The sequence below is a fragment of the Phacochoerus africanus genome, chromosome 15 (genome assembly GCF_016906955.1).
Source record: "Phacochoerus africanus isolate WHEZ1 chromosome 15, ROS_Pafr_v1, whole genome shotgun sequence".
Taxonomy (NCBI): Eukaryota; Metazoa; Chordata; class Mammalia; order Artiodactyla; family Suidae; genus Phacochoerus; species Phacochoerus africanus.
In genome coordinates, this window is record NC_062558.1 from 39,552,114 (window position 1) to 39,578,895 (window position 26,782).

General features: G+C 40.6%; 1 protein-coding gene and 1 pseudogene across 7 annotated transcripts in view; both read left to right on the top strand.

Moving 5' to 3' along the window:
• Positions 1-26,782, top strand: part of HECTD4 (HECT domain E3 ubiquitin protein ligase 4) — a 209,247-nt gene that overhangs the window by 96,737 nt on the left and 85,728 nt on the right. For 3 of the 7 annotated variants that reach the window (XM_047760396.1, XM_047760397.1, XM_047760401.1), the window contains exons 10-23: positions 4,729-4,842; positions 5,587-5,727; positions 11,342-11,574; positions 11,946-12,091; positions 12,752-12,822; positions 13,456-13,561; positions 14,371-14,491; positions 15,135-15,263; positions 17,228-17,352; positions 19,352-19,505; positions 19,955-20,055; positions 22,155-22,353; positions 24,482-24,628; positions 26,001-26,105. In XM_047760396.1, coding sequence (XP_047616352.1) covers positions 4,729-4,842; positions 5,587-5,727; positions 11,342-11,574; positions 11,946-12,091; positions 12,752-12,822; positions 13,456-13,561; positions 14,371-14,491; positions 15,135-15,263; positions 17,228-17,352; positions 19,352-19,505; positions 19,955-20,055; positions 22,155-22,353; positions 24,482-24,628; positions 26,001-26,105 — 1,892 coding nt within the window. Of the gene's footprint in view, positions 1-4,728; positions 4,843-5,586; positions 5,728-11,341; positions 11,575-11,945; positions 12,092-12,751; positions 12,823-13,455; positions 13,562-14,370; positions 14,492-15,134; positions 15,264-17,227; positions 17,353-19,351; positions 19,506-19,954; positions 20,056-22,154; positions 22,354-24,481; positions 24,629-26,000; positions 26,106-26,782 lie in introns of those variants that run through there. The other 4 variants (XM_047760399.1, XM_047760398.1, XM_047760400.1 and 1 more) reach the window with 4 other exon arrangements.
• Positions 1,672-2,757, top strand: LOC125115829 (60S ribosomal protein L22-like; annotated as a pseudogene).

Here is a 26,782-nt window from a genome sequence, read left to right on the forward strand (position 1 = left end):
CACCACAGCCACAGCAACGTGGGATCTGAGCCGCATCTGTGACAGACACCACGCTCACAGCTATGCTGGATCCTTAACCCATTGAGTGAGGCCAAGGATCAAACCTGCAGCTTTATGGTTCCTGGTCGGATTCACTTCCGTTGCACCACAATGGGAGCTCCCCCCTTTTGCCATTAGGATCAAATTGGTTAGACTTTTTCTCAGCAGGCTGCTTTCTCTAACAGGTGACCAGGATGTCCTCTTTAGCCCTTGGGTAAATGATGTAAAGTTACCATTACTCTCCTTTTTAAAAACAGTAACAGCTTTATAACTTATGTATCATAAAACTTCTTTATACAGTGCAGTAGTTTTTAGTATACTTGGAGCTGTATACCATCACCACTAATTCTAGAGTGTTTCCCACTGCAAAAAGAGACCCCATACCCATTGGCAGTCACTCCCTTTTTTCACTCCTCACCCCAGCCCCTGGCATCCGCCAATCTACTTTCTATCTCTATGGACTTTTCATAAATAAGGAAGTACACAATAGGTGTGCTTTTGTGACTGGCTTTTTTTTTTTTTCTCAACTTAAACATGTTTCCAAGGTTCATTCATATTATAGCACAAATCATTCATTTCTTTTTATGGCCAAATCATATTTGATTGTATGGATATATTCCATTTTGTTGACATTTGGATTATTTGTTCTTTTTGGCTGTTTTGAAAATGCTGCTATGAATATTCATGTACAAGTTTTTTGTGGACATATTTTTATTTCTCTTGGTTACATGTATAGAAGTAGAGTTTTACGTATGGTAACTGTATGTTTAACCTTTGGAGGGATTGCTAAAGTGTTTTCCAAAGTGACTGTACCATTTTACATTCTCATTAGCAATGGTTTCATTTTCTTCATATACTCTCTGACATTTATTGTTTTCATTTTCTTTTTCTTTCTTTCTTTTTCTTTTTTTTTTTTGGTCTTTTTTGTCTTTTCTAGGGCCGCACCCGCAGCATATGGAGGTTTCCAGACTAGGGGTCTAATCGTAGCCGTAGCCACCGGCCTACGCCAGAGCCGTAGCAACTCGGGATCTGAGCCGCATCTGCAATCCACACCACAGCTCACAGCAATGCTGGATCCCTAACCCACTGGCAAGGCCAGGGATCAAACCTGCAACCTCATGGTTCCTAGTCAGATTCGTTAACCATTGAGCCACAACGGGAACTCCCTTTTCTCCCCCGTCTTTTTAGGGCTGCACCCATGGCATATGGAAGTTCCAGGCTATGATGAATGAGAGCTGTAGCCACCAGCGTATGCCACAGACACAGCAACGCCAGATTTGAGTGGGTCGGTGATATATACACCACAGCTCACAGCAACACCAGATTGTTTAACCCACTCAGCGATCGAACCTGTGTCCTCATGGATACTAGTCAGTTTCGTTACTGCAGAGCCATAACGGGCACTCCATTTTCATTTTCTTAAAATGGCCATCCTAATGCCTATGAAGTGACATCTTACGCTGGTTTTGATTTACATTTCCCCAACAAATGATGTTGAACACCTTTTCTTTGCTCATTGGCCATTTGTATATGTTCTTTGGAGAAATATCTATTCCAATCTTATGTCAGTTTTTAAATTGGGTTGTCTTTTTATTGACCATTAGTTTTCTTAAACCCTTTTTAGTCTCCTTGGCCTAGCGTCTTCCACTCTGTTGAAATTGGTCCCATTTGAATAAAATAAGCCTTTATGGTGCCATTTTTTTCATGAGGATATAGCTTGCCTAGTGATTCTGTTTTTAGACCAGCAAATATATCTTTAAATTCCTTCTGTGTCCTGTTCCACATTGGTCACAGTGGGGACTACTCAGTAAGTGGAAGAAGTGGTGCTTGCTTTGAGGAGCTCATGGTCTGGTGGGGAGATATGATGTAGGTGTGTAAAAGATCTAGAAAATGATATACAGCTCTTTCCGCCTCCTGTGCCACCATGGCACCTGTGAAAGCACTTGTGGCAAATCAGGGGCCAAAAGAGGAAGCAGGTTCTGAAGTTTACTGTTGATTGCATGTACCTCGTAGAAGAGAATCATAGATGCTGCCAATTTTGAGCAATTTCTTCAGGGGAGAATCAAAGTGAATGGAAAAGCTGGGGACCTTGGTGTAGGGGTTGTAACAATTGAAAGAAGCAAAAGCAAAAACACTGTAACTTTCAAGGTGCCTTTTTCCAAAAGATATTTGAGATATCTCACCAAAAAAATATTTGAAGAAGAATAACCTATGTGACTGGTGATGTGTAGTTGCTAATAGCAAAGAAAGTTATGAATTGCACTACTTCCAGAATAAGATGAAGAGGAGGAGGAAGATGAGGATTAAAGTTCAATTGTTTGTAATATTTTGTACGAGTTCTTGAATAAAACTTAGGAACTGAAAAGAAAAGAAAATGATATACAATGCTGTATCACTTCCTGAACCATAGGGGGCAGATGTAAGTGATGCAGAATCACAGAATGGAAGGGTCATTGTCTAGTGGGGTAGAAGGGAGAGACTTCATGAAGCTTTGAGTTTAAGTCTTGAAAAATGGCTGTTATTCATGTAAGTGGCCAGGGAAGGAAAGGGCATATGTATGGTCAACGTGATGAAAAAGAGATTTGGTTGGAGAATATCATTTTTTGGTGTGCAGGACAGAGCAATAGAAAATAGAGGAGTTCCTGTTGTGGCGCAATGGAAACAAATCCACCTAGGAACGGTGAGGTTGTGGGTTTGATCCCTGGCCTCGCTCAGTGGGTTAAGGATCTGGCACAGCCATGAGCTGTGGTCACAGATGCAGTTTGGATCTGGTGTTGCTGTGGCTGTGGTGTAGGCTGGCAGCTGTAGCTCCGATTTGACCCCTAGCCTGGGAACCTCCATATGCCACAGGCATGGCCCTGAAAAGACAAAAAAAAAAAGGAAAATAGCAAAGAAACAGAGTACAGGAATCTGGATTACTAGGATAATGGGAATAAGAAAAAGAGACTTGAGAGACAGTGCTAGAATTTTATGTTGGAAAGTGGGGAAGAAAATAATGTCAATAATAGAAGCCATTGAAGAGCAGCAGCCCTGGCTCTGTGGTATCCCATGGCCGTGGGTCTCCACAAGGGCCACAAGGTGACCCAGGATGTAAGCATACCAGGGCACAGCCACTTGAGACATGATCCAAAAGGTGTGTGGCTTTGTCCTTAGGAATAGCACGCCATGGAGCTGCTGAAGGTCTCCAAGGACAAGCAGGCCCTCAAGTTCTTCAGGAAAAGGGTGGGGACGGTTCCCTGGTGGCTCAGTGGGTTAAGGATCAGTGTTGTCATTGCTGTGGCTCAGGTTGCTGCTGTGGGATGGGTTCATCCCTGGCCCAGGAACTACTACATGCTGTGGGCATGGCAAAAAAAGAAGAGGAAAGAAAAGGGTGGGACATACCCCCTTGTCAAGAAGACAGAGAAGCTCATTAATGTCCTGGCTGCCATGAGGAAAGCAACAGCAGGGGAAGAACTGAGCCTCCTCCCTTCTGTTCACAGTAAAACCTTTTCAGAAAAATAAAAAATAGAAGCTAGCTTATATGTGCTGGTGTAGACCCTTTTAAAACTCATTTAATCTTCACAATAACTGTATAAAGTAAGTACTATGATTATTTCCACTTTCCACATGAGGAAACTGAGAGGCTCAATACACTTCCCAAGGTGGTAGAGCTGGAATTCAAACCCAGACTCCAAAAGCTCATGCTTGTCATCACTACACTATCCTGTGTTGAGGGAAAAGGCCAAGTGTCTGCAAGTTTTAGAGCCAGTACTTTGAAGGATAGCAATTGATGTGTTTAAGCATCCACTAATCTTTTACTGGGCGCCAGTAAAGATTAGTGGATATATGTAAAATATTCTTGTAAAAGTTGTTACCTTGTGATGTTAATGATCACAGCCTCTCTACCCCTTGCAGTTACCCTTTTACGATAGTCCGTATTGAAAAAAACCTATATGTATTGGGAGTTTCTGTTGTGGCTCAGTGGTTAATGAACCTGACTAGTATCTATGAGGATGCAGGTTCAGTCCCTGTCCTTGCTCAGTGGGTTAAAGATCCGGCATTGCTGTGAGCTGTGGTGTAGGTGGCAGACACGGCTGGGATCCTGCATTGCTATGGTTGTGGTGTAGGCTGGCAGCTACAGCTCTGATTTGACCCTTAGCCTGGGAACCCCATATGCCTCAAGAGCAGCCCTAAAAAGGCAAAGAAAAGAAAAAACCTGTATGTGAAAAGTTGCCATTTTAAAAACACTTTCAAAAATATGTGTTATTGTAGTGGAAGAGACTTTGTGAAAGTTTTCTTTTTGTGGTCTTATGTGTGTCTTGTGTCTTCTGTCTCCTTATTGTTACCACCAATAGGCAACCAGAAAAGATTTTTATGAAAGTCTTGTTAAGAGGCTAAAGTTAGGGAGTGGGAGGGATTGGGAGCTTGGGGTCAGCGGATGCAAACTATTGCTCATGGAATGGATTTACAATGAGATCCTGCTTTGTAGCACTGAAAACTATGTCTAAATACTTACAACGCAGCACGACAATGGGAGAAAAAATTATGTCTACATATATGTGTAACTGGGTCCCCATGCTGTACAGTGGGGAAAAAAAAGTGTGTTGGGGGAAATAACAATAAAAAATAAATTTAAAATTAAAAAAAAAGAGGCTGAAGTTTAAGCTTTGAAAAGTAGACTAACCCTCATCTTAATGTTTGTTTCTGAAGTTCTCGCCTCTAGCTTGGTGTATAATATTTCGGATGGCCAGTTCACAAGTCGTGCTGATCTCATAGATGCTGCTGGAAGCTCACTGGGGCGTGGTGCTCTTGTACCAGGATTAGGTAAGAAATAAATGCCCAAATTTCCTTGAAAGATTCCAAGTTTTAGCAATTTCTCTCAAAAAACCTCACCAATTTTCTGTGGTATTCTACCTACCTTTAAAGCCAGAGGTTTTTTTTTTTTTTTTTTTTATGCCACTGTTTGAGTATTCATGTAAGAAATTGTAATGTGTGAAATTCCTCTGCATAAATTCTATTGAAGATACTGTCCATCAGGTTGTGTGATGATGCCTGTAACAAATGCTTCTCAAAGTTCATGCCATAAAAAGGTTTTATTTCCCCTACGGAATTGCATACTACTTATTGTTAGAAAATGAGCACTTTGTAATACATTGAATTTTCTTTTTGCCTTGGCACCTAGGAAGCTCAGATCTAAGTTTTGGGCTCAGTTACTAAGGCTTTTATTGTGCGTTAGTGTTAATTAGTCCTATTGTACCTGGGTTTTAAGATAAGCCACTTAAATCCCTTTTGGAATTAAAAAGGTCACATGTAGGTCAGTTACTAAGAACTTTCTATTCCATGATACTTACTCCATTCTCATATATTAGTTAAGCAAAGTAGAAATTGAATCCTGCTTTCTTACTAAGCCCCAATCTAATGCTTTGCCAGGTAAATATTGGGAGTAGGGATGTGACCTGCCATGGTTGGGGAGAATCCTTGCCCTTCCATTCTTTAGCAGTACTTATGAGAAGTATGAATCAGGCAGATGATGACATGATAGTTGAATAAAGGATGCCCTTTTTACAGGTGCCTGTTATGATACAGTGAACAACATGCTGTGGACGTGCTCGAATGATTATATCGATCAATGGTGTAATCCCGGGAATCAGGCCTTCCATTATGTCTGTCAGAGGCTTGGAGTCAGCCACATCATCACTGAGCCCAAAGGTGAGGGGCACTTAGATCCTACGGGAAGAGACCTTCCCCCGTGAAATGTGCACGAGTAAAGCAGCATCAGTTAGTGGGAACATAGCCCAAGCAGCAGAATTTGTCAATAGCTTTCCCTCTTTGAATTTAGAAACCTAAAATTCTTCCCATCTGATTGGCTTATGAATATGTAAATAAGTGTGTAAATGAATAGAGCTTTTGAGGTGGGAAGTTTTTTTAAAGGAAAATTGTTATGTCCCTTGTAAAATTGTCAGAACTTTGGGTCAAATATTGGTTCCTTATTTGTACTCGGCATGGGATTATATAAGCTATTATAATGTTTTGCGTTGATAACTACTCGCATACACAGACTTACACTTTGGTAGAATATCTAGTAAAGTACTTATATTTCTTAGTATTAAGTTTCTTAATATTAAGTTAATACAAACTTAAAATCTTATGACCTCAAAGTCAACCATTTGGTATGGAATAGTGAGTATCTCGGCAAATCCTCTCCCGATAAAGCAATGGACTGAATTATCAAATAATTATTTATAGGCTCTGGAAATTGACCAAAGGTGTACACCAAATATAGAAGCAGTATTCATTAAAAAAAAAAAAAAAAAACACTGAACTTTGGCTAAGAACAATAGAAGTCTGTGGTGTTCTTTGCTTGGGACACTCCTGTCCCTTACCTCAAGCTCAGTCAGTGCAGTAATTCTCCCATGGTGGGACAGATACGTGAGCCAGCCGCTTTGCTGCCAGAGGGGGCTGATTGATTTGGAACAGCATGGAAAAACTCATGCTCAGAAGCAATGTCAGTAACAGTAGTGATCTTGGTGGCAAACAGAGACCCAGTGGCTTAGCTAGCCTGAGGTTGTGGTCCTGTTTAGGGCAAGCAGCAAGCCAGCAGACTAGCCAGAAATTTACTGGCGAGTTCTGAACAGTGAGAAAGCTACAAAGGACCTTCATAAACTCCCCAAATATCTGCATAGAAGCCAGAGAGGGTTCAAGCTACTCACAGAGGCTTGGCTGAAAGTGAGCCTTCATACATATGCAGAGATTTGAGAGGGCCCAGCAGAAGGTGAAAACCAGGGAAGAGTTTAAAACTGCATAAACTTTGTTGTGCTTCCCCTCAAAAGACAAGTATCCATCCAGGATGGAAGTCTTACTGGCCGAAGGTGTTTTTGAACATAACCTCTGACTCAGGTCAGGTGACCATTAGGAAGGCAGGCTTCAAAATAAAAACAAGGATAATAAAAATAAGCAAATGAAAGAAAGAACTAAAATAGAAGTAAGAAATAAAAAATGAACATAAGAATCAAGCTAGGAGTTCTCTTCATGGCGCAGTGGTTAATGAATCCGACTCGGAACCATGAGGTTGCGGGTTCGGTCCCTGCCCTTGCTCAGTGGGTTAACGACCCGGCGTTGCCGTGAGCTGTGGTGTAGATTGCAGACGCGGCTCGGATCCCACGTTGCTGTGGCTCTGGCGTAGGCCGGTGGCTACAGCTTCGATTAGACCCCTAGCCTGGGAACCTCCATATGCCGCGGGAGCGGCCCAAGAAACAGCAAAAAGACAAAAAAAAAAAAAAAAGAATCAAGCTAAACACTGCAGGTAAAAATGAGATATTGGACTTAGCAGATGAAGACTTTAAAGTAGCCTTTATCAATAAATTCAGGGAGTTCCAGTTGTGACTCAGTGGTCAACAAACCTGACTAGGATCCATGAGAACGCAGGTTCCATCCATGGCCTTGCTCAGTGGGTTAAGGATCCGGCGTTGCCATGAACTGTGGTGTAGGTCACAGCTCAGATGTGGTGTTGCTGTGGCTGTGGTGTAGGCCAGCAGCTACAGTTCTGATTTGACCCCTAGCCTGGGAACTTCCATATGCTATGGGTGTGGCCCTAAAAAGACAAAAATGAATCAATAATTTAAAGAACTAAAAGATTAAAGGAAAGTATGTGATTAAACAAATGAGGATTTCAACAAATAATTTATAGATGAAGAAGAACCAGTTGGAAATTCTGGATTTGAAAAGTTCAGTGGCTGAAAAGTAAAAAAGTCATCAGAGTGGCTCAACAGCAGATTCGAGATGGTGGGAGAAATAATTAGCAAACTTGAATATAGATGGATAGAGTTATTCTATCTCAAGAACAGAAAAAGACACTTTTAAGGAACACTGGTCAGATATTTTGTAGAATGTTGCTCAGTTTGGGGTAATCTGATGTCTTCTCCTTTTAAACTGAGGTTATAGATTTTGGGGAGTAATACTGCAAAGGCGAAGTGCTTTTCTCGTTACATGATAATCACAGGGTACATGGTAGTAACATGACATTACTCAAGCTATTAAAATTGATCACGTGGTTTAAATGTCAGCTTCCTTCCCTGCAAAGTTACTGCTTTTCCCCTTCCATACTCTATTTGTTAAAATCAAGATATGAAGCCCATACTCATTGGAAGGGGAATTAGGCTCTACTTCCTGGAATGAAAAACATTAGAGATTTTGTTAATTGCCACAGTAGTTATTATTTTGGAGAAGGTGATGCTTGAGGCTATGGAATTATCTATTAGATTTTCTGTTTCTTCTGGAGTTCATTTTGCTAATTTGTGTCTTTCTAGACATTTGTGCATTTTATCTCAGTTTTCTTTTTTGTTGTCAAAGTTCCTCCCAGTATTATAATTAGTTTAATTTTTATAGCGTCAGTAGTGATTTCTCTGCTTTCCCTCTTGATTTTGGTATTTGCATAAATTTACTAAAAAAATTTTGTGTACTTAGAGTGGGTGAACTTCATGGTGTATGTAAATTATGTCTTGATAAGCTATAAAACATCACAAAATAAGAAAGTTATCTAGGAGTTCCCATCGTGGCGCAGTGGTTAACGAATCCGACTAGGAACCATGAGGTTGCAGGTTCGGTCCCTGCCCTTGCTCAGTGGGTTAACGATCTGGCGTTGCTGTGAACTGTGGTGTAGGTCGCAGACACAGCTCGGATCCCGCGTTGCTGTGGCTCTGGCGTAGGCTGGCAGCTACAGCTCCGATTCGACCCCTAGCCTGGGAACCTCCATATGCCGCAGGAGTGGCCCAAGAAATGGCAAAAAGACCAAAAACAAAAACAAAAAACAAAAAAAGAAAGTTATCTATATATTAGTGACTCGCTAATTAGCTCCAAGCCCAAGCCTCTTGTCTGAACTCCAATCTGTGTATTTGCCTCCCCTTGGATACCTAACATCTTCAACTTAACACATCAAAAACAAACTCCTGGGAGTTCTCATTTTGGCTCAGCGTTAGTGAACCTGACTACTATCCACAAGGATGTCGGTTTGATTCCTGGCCTTCCTCAGTGGGTTAAGGATCCGGCATTGCTGTAAGCTGTGGTGTAGGTCGCAGACGTGGCTTGGATCTGGCATTACTGTGGCTGTGGTGTAGGCCGGCAGCTGTAGCTCCAATTCAACCCCTAGCCTGGGAACTTCCATGTGCCCTTGGTGTGGCCCTAAAAGGACCCCCACAAAACAAATGACCCCCAAAAAACTCCCTATATCTCACCCCTACAAATCTATACCAGTCCCTCATATGCCAGTATGTGGATCACTGTTCTTTCATATGCTCAGACTGAAAATTTAGGGTTATCTTTGACTTTCTTTCTCTCATATCCACATCCAAATGGACACCAGCAAATCCTTTTAGCTCTTCTCTTCAAGATATATCCCAAATCTAACAGTTTTCCTCAGTCTCTGCTGCTTCAGCTCTCCTCTGGGCCATCATCCCCTGGATTATCAGAGTAGCGCCCTCACTGGTCTTCCTTCTTCCCTTGCAGCTGCCCCCCTCCACCCCACTTAGGCTCGTCTCTGCATGGCAGCCAGAGTCTTGTACAATCTGTGTAGTTAGATCTGTCACTCCTCTGCTTAGACACCTCAAACGGCTTCCCATCAGAATAAAAATTAAAGACCTCCTTTATTTGTGTAGATCCCAGAGCTACCTTTCAAAGAGTCTTTGGTGAAGATGAATAGTACTAACCTTCATTCTACTATTATAAGATCAAGGATTCATAAATGCACTGAAGAGAATGCAACCCAGCCTGGCCCTAGTTTTAACACACAATTGAATTTTAGGGTTGTTTTTTTGCTTTTAAGGGCCGCACCCACGGCATATGGAGGTTCCCAGGCTAGGGGTTGAATCAGAGCTACAGCTCCCGGCCTACACCACAGCCACAGCTACGCCAGATCCAAGCCTCATCTGCGACCTACACCACAGCTCACGGCAATGCCGGATCCTCAACCCACTGTGCAAGTTCAGAGATCAAACCCACAACTTCATGGTTCCTAGTTGGAGTCGTTTCTGCTGCACCAAAATAGGAACTCTCTGAAGTTTAGTTTTGACAAGGTTTACCTTCTGTTAGGTTTTCCTTGAGTCCTTTCCTCATAGTTCCCAGTACTCACAATCCTTTTGCAGTTCTGAGATTACCCCAACTGATCCTGTCTCTCCAAGATTACCTACTTAATTCCTTTTAGGCAGTTCATTTCAGATGGTTTAAGGGAAAAAGCAGTCTTTTTTTTTTTTTGGTACTTGGCCTGTTTAGATTAATTTCACCTCCATTCCCTGAATCCCTGTGACCATCCATGAGACATTTATTATTAGATAAGAGGATGCTTGTCATCCCTTCCAAGGTTGAACTGATTGCTGTCTAGGCTGTGGTGACTAAATGAGATCAAAATGTTTGAAGCACTGTGGGAGGAGATATTTCTGGATGAGGGAGGGTGGTGGGCTGTACCACTGAGGAGGGATAGAAGATGCAGAGATTTTTCTTGAATAGTTACCAGCCTGGGATCTGAGTTGAGATGACCTGAATTCAAATCCCAGCTCTACCACTTAGCCATGTGATCCAGGGTGTGTTAATGAACCTCTTTGATTTTTGATTCACTTCTCTGCCAAACAGGGCTAAAATAGTTGAAGTTTGTAACTATTATAAGGTAATACATGCAAAGCATTCAGTCCATTGTCTGGCATATAGAAAAGGCTCAGGAAGTGGTAGCTACTTATGCTCTTAAAAAAAAAAAAAAAAAAAAAGGGAAGTCTTCAGAGTTCCCATTGTGGCTCAGCAGGTTAAAAATCTGACTAGTATCCATGAGGATGCAAGTTTGATCCCTGGCCTCGCTCAGTGGTTTAAAGGATCCAGCCTTGCCATGTCAATTATGTCTGCAGCTCAGATCTGGCATTGCTGTGGAATAGGCTGGTGTCTGTGGCTCCAGTTCCACCCCTAGACTGGGCACCTCCATATACCACGAGTGTGGCACTAAAAAAGACAAAAGCAAAAAGGAAATTCACAGAGTTCCCTGGTGGCTCAGTGGGTTAAGGATGTGGCATCGTCACTGCTGTGACTTGGGTTCAGTCCCTGGCCTGGGAACCTCTGCATGCTGCAGGCACAGCCAAGAAAAAAAAAAAAAAAAGGAAATTCCCAAGGGTTTTCACCCCAGCACTCTGGGAAAAGGGTTCTCCAACAGAAGTGGAGATTGGAACTAAAATAGTCTCTTCTACAGGAAGGTACAAAAGTGCATGTACCTTTTCTAAGTCAGAGATGTATTCCTTGGGGACACTCACAGAGATGTCTTTCCTCACTGAATTTCCTTTTCACCTTCTAGAAGAGGCTATAACCACAAATGAGGTTATAAACCAATTATTGCACCACGTTGGTGCGATGTGCATACACCAACTCAACCTTCTCGCCACCAACCCCAATCTTCCCATCACGAGTGTCTTGGGCAAGCAGCATCCGATTGAAGCACACCATCTTAGCAGTATTTGTGACATTATGGAGAAGGCCATGGTTAATGGAGATACCTGTATTATACGCTGCATTCTTGTGGTCTTTCAGGTAAATACACTGCTTTGAGATAAATAAAATAGAGAAAAACACAAGCTTTGGCTTCAGCCAGCTGATTTCTACCAGAATAAAAATGTAATAACATTCCTTTTTTGCATTTTAATACATTCTAATCCTGTAATTAGAATTATCATCATATTCATTGCACTGCAGTTAATGGAATGTTGCTATATGTGGCTCCTTGCAATTAATATATGTAATATATTTACTATAATTATACCATTACACAATAGAAGAGAATGTGGTTAAAAATCCACCTGGGTATTTATTCATAAGAATAACTGGCATGTACTTTCTTCATCGGGATAATTTTATCCCCAGTAGAATTAGCATTTCCAGATATATCCCTTATGTTTCTGTAGGTGGTGTTTAAATTTTTCTTCAGCCCACAAACTGAAAGGAATCGAGACATCATTCGCCGGTCAGGATTGCTTCTTTGGCAGTTGTTGATGGCACCCAGAGATCAAATTTGCCCTGAGATTCAGAAAGAAGTCTGCCTTGCCATCAGGTGATCAGCACATGACTTGCTTAGTGCTTTCCTGTAGGAGGCTTCTCCTGCACTGCATTGCACCCTTCCCTGCAGGCTGAGGGCCTGGATGTCTCTTATCCCATCTGGCAGTCAGGACCTCACCTGTAGAGGGGAGAGGTGTGTGGCCCCACCCCAGAGGACCCAAGCCAGCCATCTATATAACTTTTGGGTCTTAAAACAGCAAAAGGAAAAAAAAAAAAAAAAAAAAACCTCCCTTGAGGTAGACATTTTGATGGTTTGCAAGTGGATGTTTTCATTTGGGACAAAGTGTGGCAAAGTGGTTAAGAAACAGCCTTTGACAGACTGGATTCTCGTCTTTGCCCTCCCATTTGCTTCTCAGATGATTTTTTTGGCACAATCTGCATGTAGCTGGCTTGACTATATTGACAGTTCTCTTTAACCAGTTCTGCTTCTAGCCTCAGATAAGTTATCATTTTGGTGATTGACAGGTATGAAAGGAGAGGGATACCATTTATCAGGGAAGTCACTGGACTATATCACAACAGTGAATTTAGGTTCAACTTTTTTTAGTGATGAAACTGTACTCACACCGGCATCTTTAATAAAAATTTAAATATTTAGAGTTTGGACTTTCTAGAACATGTGTTTAAAAGCTTTTCAACTTTTCTGTCATTTCAGCTCTGGTTTAAATATCTTGTACCCAGGTGAAACTGAAATCAATAACTTACTTAAGCTGGTCTTAACCGAAGGTGAGAACTATCCTTTAATTACCCTTGAAAAAAATCCATCCTTTTTTGTCCCTAAGGAAATGACTGACTTTTAAGACAGTATTTTTTTCTTCATATCTATTAGTCAGCATTACTTTAAAAAGGCACATATGTCAGCACTTAAACCAGATTGAATGCAGAAACCGTGTTCTGTATGTTGTCAAGCTTTATAAACCTCTTTCTATTCTCGCTGTGTAGCATAATGTACCTGACTGTAGAGGTTTAATGAATGTTAAAGATAATGGCATCTTGGAATTTCTAAGCCAATTTTTTTCCCCCACACATTAAAACCCAATGTTTAAAGTTAAACTAAATGACAGCAATGAAATTCACCACGTTAAAGACACTCTGCATTTATAAGCAACATTTTTTGAGGGAATTAGAAATCACACTTTGTGAAATATCAAGAAATAACTACGCTTAAACCAGGATGTTCTGGTTAAAGAAAATCTGATTGGTTATGATGTAGTTTTTGCTGCTGTTGTTTCTGTATAAGTAAATAAGCCTGGTGCCCCTAGATTGTTGATAGTCTGCTTGTTTAAATACTTCTTCAATAGCATCAGTTTTTCCAAGTGTAATTATCAAGGTAGTTTATGAAGCTTTGTTCTGTGTTAGGAGAGAGAAACAGCGGCCTCTCCCAGCTGCGGGATGTGATCCTAACCAATTTAGCGGAACAGCTTCAAAACAATCGATTTGGCAGCGAGGAGGATGATCATTATAGGTGATGTTATGTTACGTTATGTTTTTCACTGCTAGCCTTTTCTTTGTGTTTTTCTCAGTAATTAATTTACATTTAAATGTATTTGATCAACTTTAGTCTCCTATAATATCTTATGTGATAATTACCATGTTAAGTCTAAACTGTGGATCAACTGAAAGATAATAAAGCCCATAGTTGCCATAAGAAATAGCACAGGAGTTCTCATTGTGGCACAGCAGAAACAAATCTGACTGAAACGAATCTGACTAGTGTCCATGAGGATGCGGGTTCGATCCCTGGCCTCGCACAGTGAGTCAGGGATCTGGCATTGCCATGAGCAATGGCTTAGGCTGGCAGCCATAGCTTTTATTCAATTCCTAGCCTGGGAACCTCCATATGCCGTGAGTGTGGCTCTAAAAAAAACAAAAAAAATTAGCACATTTCAGTTTTATGAGTAAAGTAACTTGGGCCTGGCAAAAGCACTTTGCAGAAATAAGAGGTGGAGCTTATTTAAGAAATCTGGGTGGAGGGCATCGTTCAAATCAGTGCCTTTTGAGCAAGGCTGAGGGTGTGGTTAGAGCAGGTGAGGGGAGGAGGGTGTTTGTTATTTATAAAGTTCTTAAAACTAGCTTCTTGAGTACTGTTGTGTTTCTGTAAGTTTGATTTAGTTAATATACCCAGTTGTCAACATCATTACTCAGTAAGATGATTTGCTTACAGAACCAAGAAATTTTGTATCTTCTGTTTGTCATCTTGTACTGATTGTATAAATTTTATCCTTGTATTAATTAACCAGTATCTTATTGTTACATTTTTCCTGCATTTTAAAGACTAAATGATGAACTTTTACACTACATTCTGAAGATTGTTGTACGAGAATCTTGTATCTTAATCACCAAGTGCCAAACTGTCTCTAAAGATGATTTTCAAAAACTGCTTTCAACTGTGCCTGTAAGTAAAAATGTGTTTAATGAAAGCAAAATTATATCAAGTGTCCCTCTTTTCATTTTAGCGTATTGAGGTGTGTGTGTGCACATACACATACTTTGCAAGGATAGATTTAATTAATGGAAGTCAGTGAATGGTTGTGTGCTTGTCTTAGAAACGTAGAACTAGACAAATCCACTTGAGGTGCTTTCTCCAAAGACTTTATTCTTCCTGCTTAAATGTCTTGATGTAATAAATTGTTAGACTGAATCAATGTTTTCATTTTGTTTAAAATACCAAGGATTTCCCTTCTAATTTTAAGAAGCAAAAGATTCTTTTAAGGGTTTCGGTAGAGACTTCTCTCATGGAGATGTATGTGAGGGGAAGAGGGTGGGGAAGAAGAATTAATTATTAAGAGGCAAACGTTTAAGTAAATATATGAGTGATGAGCAAGAAATATGTAGCAGAAGCCAGAAAGTTATGGTAAATGTGTTAAATTATATATCAAAAGCCATGTGGAAATAAGTCACCCGAGAAACTAACTTGGTCTGTTTTCTGTACTTTCTCTTTTGCTTCCCTTGTCAAAGTCTTTTAAAAACATGAGGATTACATAAGCCCTTCTTTCAGTAGGGTTTTGATCATTTAAATGCCCTTATTTGTATTAAAGGCTGCATCCTCCTGCCTGCGCTATCTGATGGCAGTTCAGAACCACCTTCTCAGTAACACTATTTTGATTAAACCTGATGAGAATGATGACAGTGACAACTCCTTGCAGGGAGAGACATTGAAGGTACAGGTAAACACCAAGCTTTATTCTAACGATGCTTTCTACTCAGTGTGTAAAAGCACAGCTTAAGTGGCTAAATTTCTGTGTATTATGATGTCAGAGTTCACCATGTGGCTTATAGTTTGTGAGAAGTAGTATTAGGCCACTCATTTCATAGATTTTTATGTCACTGCACAGTGGTTACTGTATTTGTGACACTCTCATAATGTGTCATCCATGTGCTCCTGTCAATCTCTTTGTGCCTTTGCTTATTTTCATCTTTTTTTGAGAACTATAAAATATGGCACTTACAAGTGATCTCATATGCACCTGAAAGTTTATAACATATATATGTACTTATATATATGTCCATATACATATATATGTATATAGATAAATCCTGGAGCATAACATTTTAAACAGTTTTGACATTTTGGCTGGCTTTTTATATTCTGTTGATTCAAATAACTCTAAAGAGGTGATAATTTTCTTACAATCCTGTTGTTGAATAATTTGTGAACCTATAGTTCATTTTATTTTTGGTAATTATTTTGAAGTTAGCTTCTGTGTAAACTCAGTAATTTGTTCCCACATGGCAATTTATAGCGAGCCACAGATTTTTTTATAGCCATGGTTGTTATAATTTTGACAGATGCTCTAAGCTGTTGTTTGCATTGTTCTTCAGAATTTCATCTTTGTGGGGTAATTAGAGAAATCAATAAGAACTTGATTCTTCCTTAAAATGTTGACTAAAACACACTGAAAAAACCACCAAGGAAGCCATAGTTAAAGATAAAAGCCATTACAGTTTGCCCTTTTCTTATCCCTTTGTGTGTATATATTATATGAATCATCCATCTGCTATTTCATATTTATGGGTTTATTATTATATAATCCATTTTTAAACAGGCAAAAATACATGAATTAATCATTGAAATTGCTGGCACTGTTTATTAACTTCTCTTGTCTTAGTTTCTGAATCAGTAAAAAGGGGCTATAGTATTTCCCTTGTGAGGTTGCTGTGAGGATCAGAGCCAAGGCCTGTGTAGTGCTGGCCCCATGCTGCTGTGTCATCAGTAGATGAAGGCTGATAGGATTAGGATGGCTTAAACCTAATTTTTTTTCATCCAGTCAGTTCAGAATTCTTCTTCTCTTAATGATAAAAATACCTTAATCATACCCCAAAAAATCCCAGGAAATTCCAACAATGAAAACCAATGTCTTATATTTGAAAGGTTAAATGTTAAAATTCTTATTTAACCCTTCTCTTGGTAAAGGCAGAGTAGGCTGGCTTGTCTAGTATTTCTGGGAAAAATAAAAGATACAGATTTTACCTAAAGGGTTCATTGGGTTGCATTTTTTCCTTAATAGAAAATAATTGAAAACAACACATTTCTATGACCTTAACTAGTGTTTCTTAACACATTCTTTAGTATTCGTGCTCCCATGAACTCTCTACTAGTTATTTTTAATGTTTAATAGCCTATGACTGCCTGCTACTTTAATTGAATTTTTGAACTTACCTGTTTTTGAGTGTAATGGTTTAAAACATTAAGTAAAAAGGTCACTTGTACTGTTTCAGAATGTTGTGTTTTTGTCTCATTTTAATCACCGCCTATACATGCGCCTTTTACTGTTCTGTTTTTCTCTTTAGCTATCCTCATACCACCCAAGGCAATCTTCCACCTGGACAGTTTCTGGGCTGGCCACCGAGAGCTCTCTTGTGCTGGAGGGGATGGGAGAAATGCCCTTTCTCCCAGGGACTCGGTGTGCTCCCCGTGAAATACTGCGTATTTCTGTCAGCACTCCAGACCTTAGCCGCCCATCTCAAATTGTTACTTGCCATCCTAGCGGAACTTACTGCTTTGGGCTTATTCTGGCTACCTCATTATTTAATTTGGAAATGCGTCATCAAATACATCATTTCGTGTTGTCGTTGCGAGTATATATTCATCACAAAGCTTAAGAATAATTTTTTGATATTTTCTACCTAGGAGCTAAAGGTCAGTATTTTGGCTCTTGCCACCCAGATCCTGACTGGATGTGATGAAGTGTTGGAAATGCTACAGCAGGTCACAACTGCCCTCATAAATAGTGACATACCTGACCGGGAGCAGAGGTGAGGAAATGGCTGTTGCCCTTCCAGAAGAATTTGCTTGTGGAAGCAAAATATTTTTCAACAGAATATCAAATGTTCATTTAATATAGAGGGGGTTTTGTGAGAATCAGTGGAAATGGCAAGTGTTTCAAAGCCAAATGCAATTGAACTCTTTAATGGTGCTTTAGGTGAGACTGGACCGCCAGTCATGATCTAAGCGTAGCAAGGTGTAGTGGACACCATCATCTCTAACACTTGGGTTTTCTGCCCTCATCACTCCCAAATTCACCTTTCCTTCAGTAATCTAGCTCAGCACCGTGTGCACTTAGTTTCCTTATGGTAAGTACTTGAGGGAGGTAGAAGTGACTTAGTGATACAGATAATTAACTGCTATTTAAAAGATGGCACTGGAGTTCCCATCTTGGCTCAGTGGTTAATGAATCTGACTGGGAACCATGAGGTTGCAGGTTCGATCCCTGGCCTTGCTCGGTGGGTTGAGGATGCGGCGTTGCCATGAGCTGTGGTGTAGGTCGCAGACGCAGCTCGGACCCTGTATTGCTGTGGCTCTGGTGTAGGCTGGTGGCTACAGCTCTGATTAGACCCCTAGCCTGGGAACCTCTATGTGCCGCAGGAGCGGCCCAAGAAATGGCAAAAAGACAAAAAAAAAAAAAGAACGGCACTGACAATGATAGCTCAAGATTTTACTGTAATTGACTTCTCCAAATACAGGAGTGATCTATATAGAGGGTAGACTTCTCTTTCCTGGTACTAAAGCTCTTTCTCAGACCACCCCATTAAAGGTTCTGCTATGGTTTGCTGTTAGAGATGAGTTACATACTGTGTTTATTGCTAATTTCAGTGTTGAGATGCTGATCTGAAACAATCCTGCAGTGTAATTTTTCCTCCAGTAACCCTGTCCGTCCCATGTCCCTGTTTCTTGCCACTCCCAGAGAATAGATGGGCAGGTTGGAACTGAACAAGGTAATGCAGAAAGACATTGCACTAGGACATGTAAGGTTTACTGCTGGCATGTGGTGCACGGGGGACATGAGGGCTGTTTTTGGTTCCAACTCTAGCATCCAAAGTAGTTTTAGAGAATTTACATAACCCACATGTTTCTTTGGGCAAGTCGTTTACCTTAATCCTGGCAGAGGATTGAAATATTAAGAGTGGGATTTTAAGTAATCATTTCATAATATATACATATGTCAAATCATCATATTGTACATCGTAAATTTATATAATGATGTCAGTTATAGTTCAATAAAACTGGAGGGGGAAAAAGAACGTGATTTTAAACACATTAAAAATCTGCCTGTCTCTGGGCAGCTGGGTCAGTGTCATAGGCATTTGTTGTCTCCTTATCAGAGACTCATGCATCGCTGTGACCTGCAGCCCCAGAGCCAAGGGAACTTGGCAGGTGGTAACTACCTAGAGTAGCCATTTGCATTTTATTTTATTTTATTTTATTTTTGTCTTTTTGCCTTTTCTAGGGCCGCACCCAAGGCACATGGAGGTTCCCAGGCTAGGGGTCTAATCAGAGCTGTAGCCACCAGCCTACACCAGAGCCACAGCAACGCAGGATCCAAGCCGCGTCTGTGACCTACACCACAGCTCATGGCAACGCTGGATCCTTAACCCACTGAGCAAGGCCAGGGATCAAACCCACTACCTCATGGTTCCTAGTCGGATTCGTTAACCACTGCGCCACAACGGGAACTCCCTGTTTGCATTTTAGAAACCATTTATATAGTGCTTCCAAGGTGCTATGAAATGCACCATATAAACTTTGGACTGGGGGGGAGGCGCAAAAATCACAGGTTGAAGGTGAACTCTGTTACTAGATTTCTGTCCTCTCCCTCATGGAAGGCCGGAAGTGTGGACTGAATTGCTGTGATGATAAGTATATAACTGGTTCAAAGAGGCCGTTTAAGAGAATTTGTCAGATAAGGATGATGATAGTTGCTTCTTTGCATGTTTGGGGAATGCTTAAGCTCTGTGTTTCCTTGGACTTTTGTAGGTTAAAAGGTTTGGAACAAGTTACTAAGGCTACTATGCTTGGTCACCTTCTTCCAGTGTTACTGACCTCCTTGATGCATCCAAACTTACAGACTCTAACCATGGCCGATGCCCTGATGCCTCAGCTCGTGCAGTTGGTACTCTATACCAGTCAGGTATGAGGCTTGAGATGTGCCAAAGTGAATTGTTCTTTGGGAACAGGAAATAAAGATGGAATGAAGGAAAACATCATGTCATAAAAATTAACTGAAATCTTAAAACTAAATTTTTTAAGTTTGACTAAATCACTTACTGCAATCTCTTAGCAAGTGTCAGTTGCCTGTCAGCTATAAACATGCTGTCTGCAGTGCTCCTGAGATCCTACCATTATATTTTAATCTCTTGAGCTCTTGCTGGCTATGGGTAACCAATACAAATGATATGTTCCATTCCAGTATTAAATAAAATGATATTAAATGGTCTAAGTAACAAAGCATTTCTTTGTGAAAGAGAGAAAACTAGAATTGTAAAAAGACGATTTAAGTGAGAATCCTATGTTCGGCTCTAGTACCATCTAGATAATTAATAGTAAGCAATGTAGGGCGTGATGATGACTGTGTTTCAGACGGCTTTGCTACTCAAAACCCAGTGTCCAGTTTTTGCCGAGGTGGGCTGTTCCCCATGTGGGGCATCGGACCAGAAGGGCAGGCTATTTCCGGATGAGAGGTAAGGGATCCCCCTTCTTTGCAGGAACCCTGCCATGGTTTCTTCTGGTGAAGCCTAGTACTCCTTTTACAGTGGTGACTTTTCTAACTGGGAAAAGAAAGAGACTTCAGGGTCAATATTTTACAAGTAACTATAGAATTGCTTTGGAGATTAGAGGAACAGGTTAGACTCAGTACCCCCCCCCCCGCCCTGTTAGTTCAAAATTGAAAAATTCTCATATACTAGTGGTGGAGATATAAAATGTTGAGACTTTGGCAAACAGTTTGACAGTTTCTTAAAAAGTTAAATATACATCTACCATATGACCCAGGTATTCCACTGCTAGGTATTTACACAAAAGAAAAGAAAGCATAGATTCTTATGTGAAGGTTTGTAACAGCTTTAGCTAGGTAAGTCTAAACAAGAAGCAATTCAAATGCCCATTGGCAAGTAAAGGGATAACACACTGTGGTATATCCACACAATGGAATTCTACTCAGCACTGAAAAGGACTGAACTACTGATATATCTTCAGCAACATGGAGGAATCTTTTTTTTTTTTTTTTGCTTTTTGGGGCTGCACCTGCGCATATGGAAGTTCCCAGGCTAGGGGTTGAATCAGCTACAGCTGCCAGCCTACGCCACAGCCACAGCAATGCCAAATCCGAGCCACATCTGCAACCTACACCAGAGCTCATGGCAACACCAGATCACTGACCCACTAGCGAGGCCAGGGATCAAACCCGCATCCTCATGGATGCTCGTTGGATTCATTTCTGCTGCACCATGACGGGAACTCCATCACAGAGGAATCTTAGCATACTTGCATTGAGTGAGAGAAGCCAGAGCCCCCTTAAAGGTACACACTGAATGACTGTATTTACATAAATCTCTAGAAGATGCAAACTAATTTCTAGTGAAAGAAAGCAAAGAAGTAATCACTTGGATTACCAATAGGAAGGAGGAAGCTTCACAGGGGTATACATATGGCCAAACTTACCAAGTCATACGCTTTAAATATGTGCCATGTATTATATGTCACATATATCCCACTAAAGCTATCTTTAAAAACATTGATTAGAGGGGAAGGACTTCAGGATTTCTCTAGAGCAGTGTGCTGTCCAGTTGAGCTTTGCGTGGTGATGAAAATTTGATCTTTGTTGTTCAGTGCCATTGGCCACGGCCAAGTGTCACTGTTGAGCATTCTCGGTATGGCCAGTGTGACCAAGAAATTGAAGCTGACATTGTATTTCATTTAGATTCAATTTAAATGGCCGCATTTGACTAAGTAGCTCCCATATTGGATAGCACAGTGTTGTAGAGAATAAGAGGACTCTACAACAGCTCTGTGGAGGGTATAGGAGTTTGTATTCCACAACCTTGGACCATGAAGTCCTTGAGAGTTCAATAGCAGCAGAGAAGAGGGCCTTCAAGGGCACTTTTCTTTAGTAAAAGTTATGGTAAAAAGTAGGCACATAGATTCATGGGATTTTTAAAGGTGACATTTAGATATCAACAAAAGGAAACTTTAGAGGACGCTTCCTGTGGAATTTGGAAAATGGCCAATCTTAAAGTTCCTTTGCAATATCTTTTTTTCCCCTGAAGAATTATAAATGAAAGTTAACAAGGTCTTCTCATGATATGAATTGGGCTTCCCCCTTGAAAAAGGCAAATGTATTTTCTAACAAAGCAAAAAGAACCTTAAATATAGGAATTTTTCACATGTTTCTGGGGAGTTCCCATTGTGGCTCAGTGATAACGAACCTGACTAGTAGCCATGAGGACGCAGGTTTGATCCCTGGCCTTGCTCAGTGGGTTAAGGATCCAGTGTTGCTGTGAGCTGTTGGTGTAGGTCGCAGACGTGGCTCAGATCTGGCGTTGCTGTGGCTATAATATAGGTCAGCAACTACAGCTCCAATTTGACCCCTAGCCTGGGAACTTCCATATGCTGTGGGTGCGGCCTTAAAAAAAAAAAAAGACAGAAAAAATGTTTCTGGCTGTAATGCCATATAGCATGTTGTGAGAAATTAAAGCAAAATGTAACTTCTTGTATTGTATGGTATATACATTTTCCTTTCCTTGCTGTTAAGCTCAATCACTTTCTCTTTGTCTGGTTTTAGAATGCTGGAAGAGAAGGAGGAGCCTGGCTTTCTCACTGGTTTAAAAATCCCTGCTCCCTGGGCTGCTGGGAAGACTGTGGAAACAGTTCACCCTGTCAGAGACAACTATAAATTTAAAGAAACTGTTCATATCCCCGGAGCTCGCTGCCTGTATCTTAGATTTGATAGCAGATGCTCTTCACAATATGACTATGACAAAGTAAGCAAGAACTGATCTAGTATTGGTTTCACCCCTAATATGCTGATTTCTTAGATGCTTCTTATTTTTCTTTGCTGCTGGTCACCATTCTTGACTTATTTCTGTCTGCAGATATCTCTTAGGAGAACTTTCCTAAGATAATGCCTTGAAGGGTAGTGACTGGGGGAGTCAGATCCAGCACCTCGCGGTCTAAGAACAGTGTTTTAATGACATGTTGAAAGTGGACGTTTGTAAGCTTTCAAAAGTCTAGATCCAAGTCAAGGAAACTTTGCTTTCTATGCTGTGTATCATTTGCCCTCCCTCTGTGCTTGGAATGCCTGTGGATGTGGGTGTCCATTCATCTAGAATGGTCTTTCTGCCCAATTCTTGGGGCTTCTCATGTATCTTTTGGGAGAAGATGGCCTTTTAGAAGGGTTGCAGGTATGCCTACGGTCTGGTTTATATTTATTTAAATTATTTGTTCTTTGCCACTACCTCAGGGCCCCCATAGATTTTGAGGAAGTGTAGTTTCCAACCTAGTGGCTTAACAATTTTAAGTAAAAGGAAGGGTTTCAGGGGTTGAAGTATTTTCTACTGTCTCTAATTGTTGCATTGTAAACCATCATGTTGAACTTAGGAAAGGCTAATGAATTTGTGACATGTAACATATAAGAACAACTGAAGGCTTGTCTGATAGCACTATATGTACAAAGGATTAACTTTATGTTAGTTATCTGTTGTCTTTCTCTGTGAACTATATGAGAGCAAATGGTCTTAAATCCCATCAAGGGAGATTTTTAGGTTAAAAATAGAGAACTTCTTAACTGTATATACTTAGATGGTAAAACACATTCCTGGGCAAATTATAGAATCCTCTTTCCCATTATTTTTTAGGATAGTGGAGATTCTCAGATGTCTGCAGGGGTTTAAGACTGGCCCCTCAAACTCACCTTAGCTGGAAGCTGGAAGCAAGAGAATTTAGAAAATAGTTTGGTGGGCCTTTCAAAAAATATATCTCCTGGCATCCGTCTGTCCCACTTTATAGCTCCTAGCAGTAGCTACCCCCATTTCCTGCATTCAAATGATATGATTGTTTAAATTGGAAATGGAAGAGGTTGCCATTTTAGCTGGTCTCATTTTATTTCTCCTTTAAAAAACAGTAACTTGCATCTTCTGATGTAAGCTAACCTCCACCTGCAGAAGACATTAGTGTTATATGTGGAGGCACAGGGAGGCTTACTGCACGGATGAAAGTAACCTTTACTTTTCCAGTGGTCTCTGGCTGGTGTCCCCCAAAAGTGCAAAGGGTAAGAAAACACAAAATGGTTAAGCATCCAGGGCTAAAATTGCAGCTTTTAGATCCAAACTGAGCTCAGAGGTGGTCAGAGTGCACGTTATAAGATGGAATTTGGTATTTACAGAAGCCAGAGCCTTAGTCTTCCTATGAAAGAATAACCAGATAACCTTGAAATGTTTTTCCTTCATATTAGTTGGTTAATTGGATATAAATGAATAACCTTTATTGAATAAAAATACTGATACATGAAAACTGACCCAAGAAGAAGCAGCCCCCTTTCTGGCCCAAATTTGTGTCATTTTCTTTTATATCATTAGGCAACATTCTAAGACTATATGGCTTGTTTTCAATTTGTTGCATTTTAAAATTCCTCCCTCATTGAGGTTTTTTGTTTTTTTGTTTTTGTTTTTTGGGTTTTTTTGGCTTTTTTGTTGTTGTATTAGATATAACCATCTTCCTATCTGTATTTGCTTAGTTTATTAATTTGGGGGAGGATCTAAGGGGGTAAACTGTCCCTTGTTATTAATGGGCTATATGTTATTAAGATGAAAATATCTGTTTTTAAAAATATGTGTAATAGCCGAGTATAATTATTTTAATGTGAAGTCCCCAAAGCCAGTTAAATTGTGGTAATATTTGTAACTACTCTGCGGCTGCCCTGTAAATACCAATGGCTGACTGTATCTAACTAGTATCTAAAAAAAAAAAAAAACTTAAAAAAATAAAAAATAAAAACCAGGAAATACTAGTTTTAGTATAATGACACCAGTGCCTGGTTATAAATGTATTTTTAAATGAACATTTTTTGCAGCCTTTTTATTTGTAGATGTTGTTTTTGTTTTTCTTTTACAGTCTAACAGTCTATTTTCTGTTTTGAAGTTGGTGATATACGCGGGGCCTAACACAAACAGTAGGAAGGTTGCTGAGTATGGAGGCAATACACTGGGATATGGCAGCCGTAGTGTCTTAGGAACTGGTTGGCCGAAAGACTTGGTGAAGGTATGGTATCCAGGCACATTCGCTTCCTAGAAAAGAAAATGAACTTGCATTCCTCATGGGCCCAAGTATTAACTAGAATGCTAGGGAAAAACTTGCCACAAGGGCTTTGGTTGAAGTGGGGCTACCATGCTAGGCTTGTAAACCACTACTTTGTTCAGAATGACCCTCCTTTTACTTGGAGGCATCAGACCTCCCTCTGCTCCAGAATTTGTACCTGATCCATAGGTTACTCCATGGACTGAGGTTGTCACAGCATTTCTTTCTCTGTCTGTTAAAAGGACTGCTAGTTCTTCCCTCTCACTTCTTCTCTAGACTCCCTTACGATGAGAATCCTAGAACCACTGGACCATTGTAGTTTTCCATGTGGATTGAGTGCTTTCAAATGAATTTGGGCCTTTGGCGCAAAAGTAATGATCCGTTCTCAAACTGATGAGATTGGACCATGCTTTGTAAGGTGGGCCCCTGAACTATAACATAACTACCTAGAATATGAATATAAACTGAAATGTCCACGAAAACCTGAAAACCTCTCCGAAGACTGCTCCCGACACCTTTATCTCACACACAGTTATGTACCCTCTTTAATTCAGCCTTTGGCAGCAGGTTACCTCCAGAGGTATTGTTCAGATGCATCCAAATCTAGATAAACACAATGTTTTTTTTTTTGCCTTTTCTAGGGCCGCTCCCGCGGCATATGGAGGTTCCCAGGCTAGGGGTCCAATTGGAGCTGTAGCCGCCGGCCTGCACCACAGCAACAGCAACATGGGATCCGAGCTGAGTCTGTGACCTACACCATAGCTCACAGCAACACCGGATCCTTAACCCACTGAGCAAGGCCAGGGGTTGAAGCCGCAACCTCATGGCTCCTAGTCGGATTCGTTAACCACCGCACCGCAACGGGAACTCCTAAACACAATACTTTTAATTGTTCTCTGATTCCCTGTATTTTGTTTCCTACTCATAGTGTTGGTTCTACAAGACAGAGTGAGGTCTTTTAGCACTCTCTCTGTGTTCTTCAAGATACTGTTTGCTTGTCTACCTTACTGGCACAAGTGAGGTGGTGAAGTGGAGAGGGGGCGGGCAGAAATAGTAGAAATCTGAGGAATCTATTGAAATTATGCTCGAGATTTGATCTTTACTCTGATCCCACTATTGGGCAATCACAGCCCATTTCACAGATGCCTCGTTCCCAAAGCCACGTGGTCAGGAGAGACACCTGAAAGGTTGGTGTCCAGATGAGAGGGGATGGAATTTGAATCAAAAAAACAAGTGAGAAAAGGAATGCAGTATTGAAAGTAACTCTCTGAAATTCATTGCTCTCTTGAAAATTGTGTCTTGTTTTTAAAGTGCATTTTCCCCCTTAAATTTTAAGGTGGAAGGAGATACAGTCACCTTCTCCTTTGAAATGAGAAGTGGCCGTGAACACAACACTCCTGATAAAGCTATGTGGGGCTTTGCTTGCACAGTTCGCGCTCAGGTACTTGAATCTAACCACTGCTGTGGGCATAATGTACTTTTTCCTGTCTGCCTTGGTTACATACATCATATTTGCCCTGGAAACAGGGCACAATATGAGCTACTGTTTCATCCATCTCTTCCATTTGACAGTAGTAGACTACTAATAGAAGTAGTAGTTATATGGAATAAAACTAGCTGGGACCTAAAATCAATACAGCGCCACAGAGAGAATCCCTTGCTTCAAAGCCTGGAGAGATGATCTGCCTCCAGCATCTTTCCAGAGGTGAGGAAGACTTGAACACCTGATAGAAGTAAGCAGTTGGATTCTGGGCTTTAAGAGGAGCAGGATCAGATTATTTTCATTCTGTTCCCAGAGGCTCTTCTTGCTAGTCTAGATCTGTCTCTGCTTAATTACTCGTGTTATACTCTGTGTTTAGGTTTAATCTACTCCTTTTAGCAGTGGCAGTTAACTTTTCTCCAGGAGTCTATTTAAATAAATTCTTCTCCTACCTAGGAAAAGAGAAAGAGAGAGTAGTAGGAGTTCTACTAACCCCTCTAGTTGCCTGATTTGTAAAAGGTATTTTAGACTTGGAGGTTGCTTGCATCAAGATTCTCTAAAGTGGAGTTATCTGTTAGCATGTAAGCTCCAAGGGCAGTCATCTTTATCTTGTTCTCTGCTTTATCTCAGGCACCTAG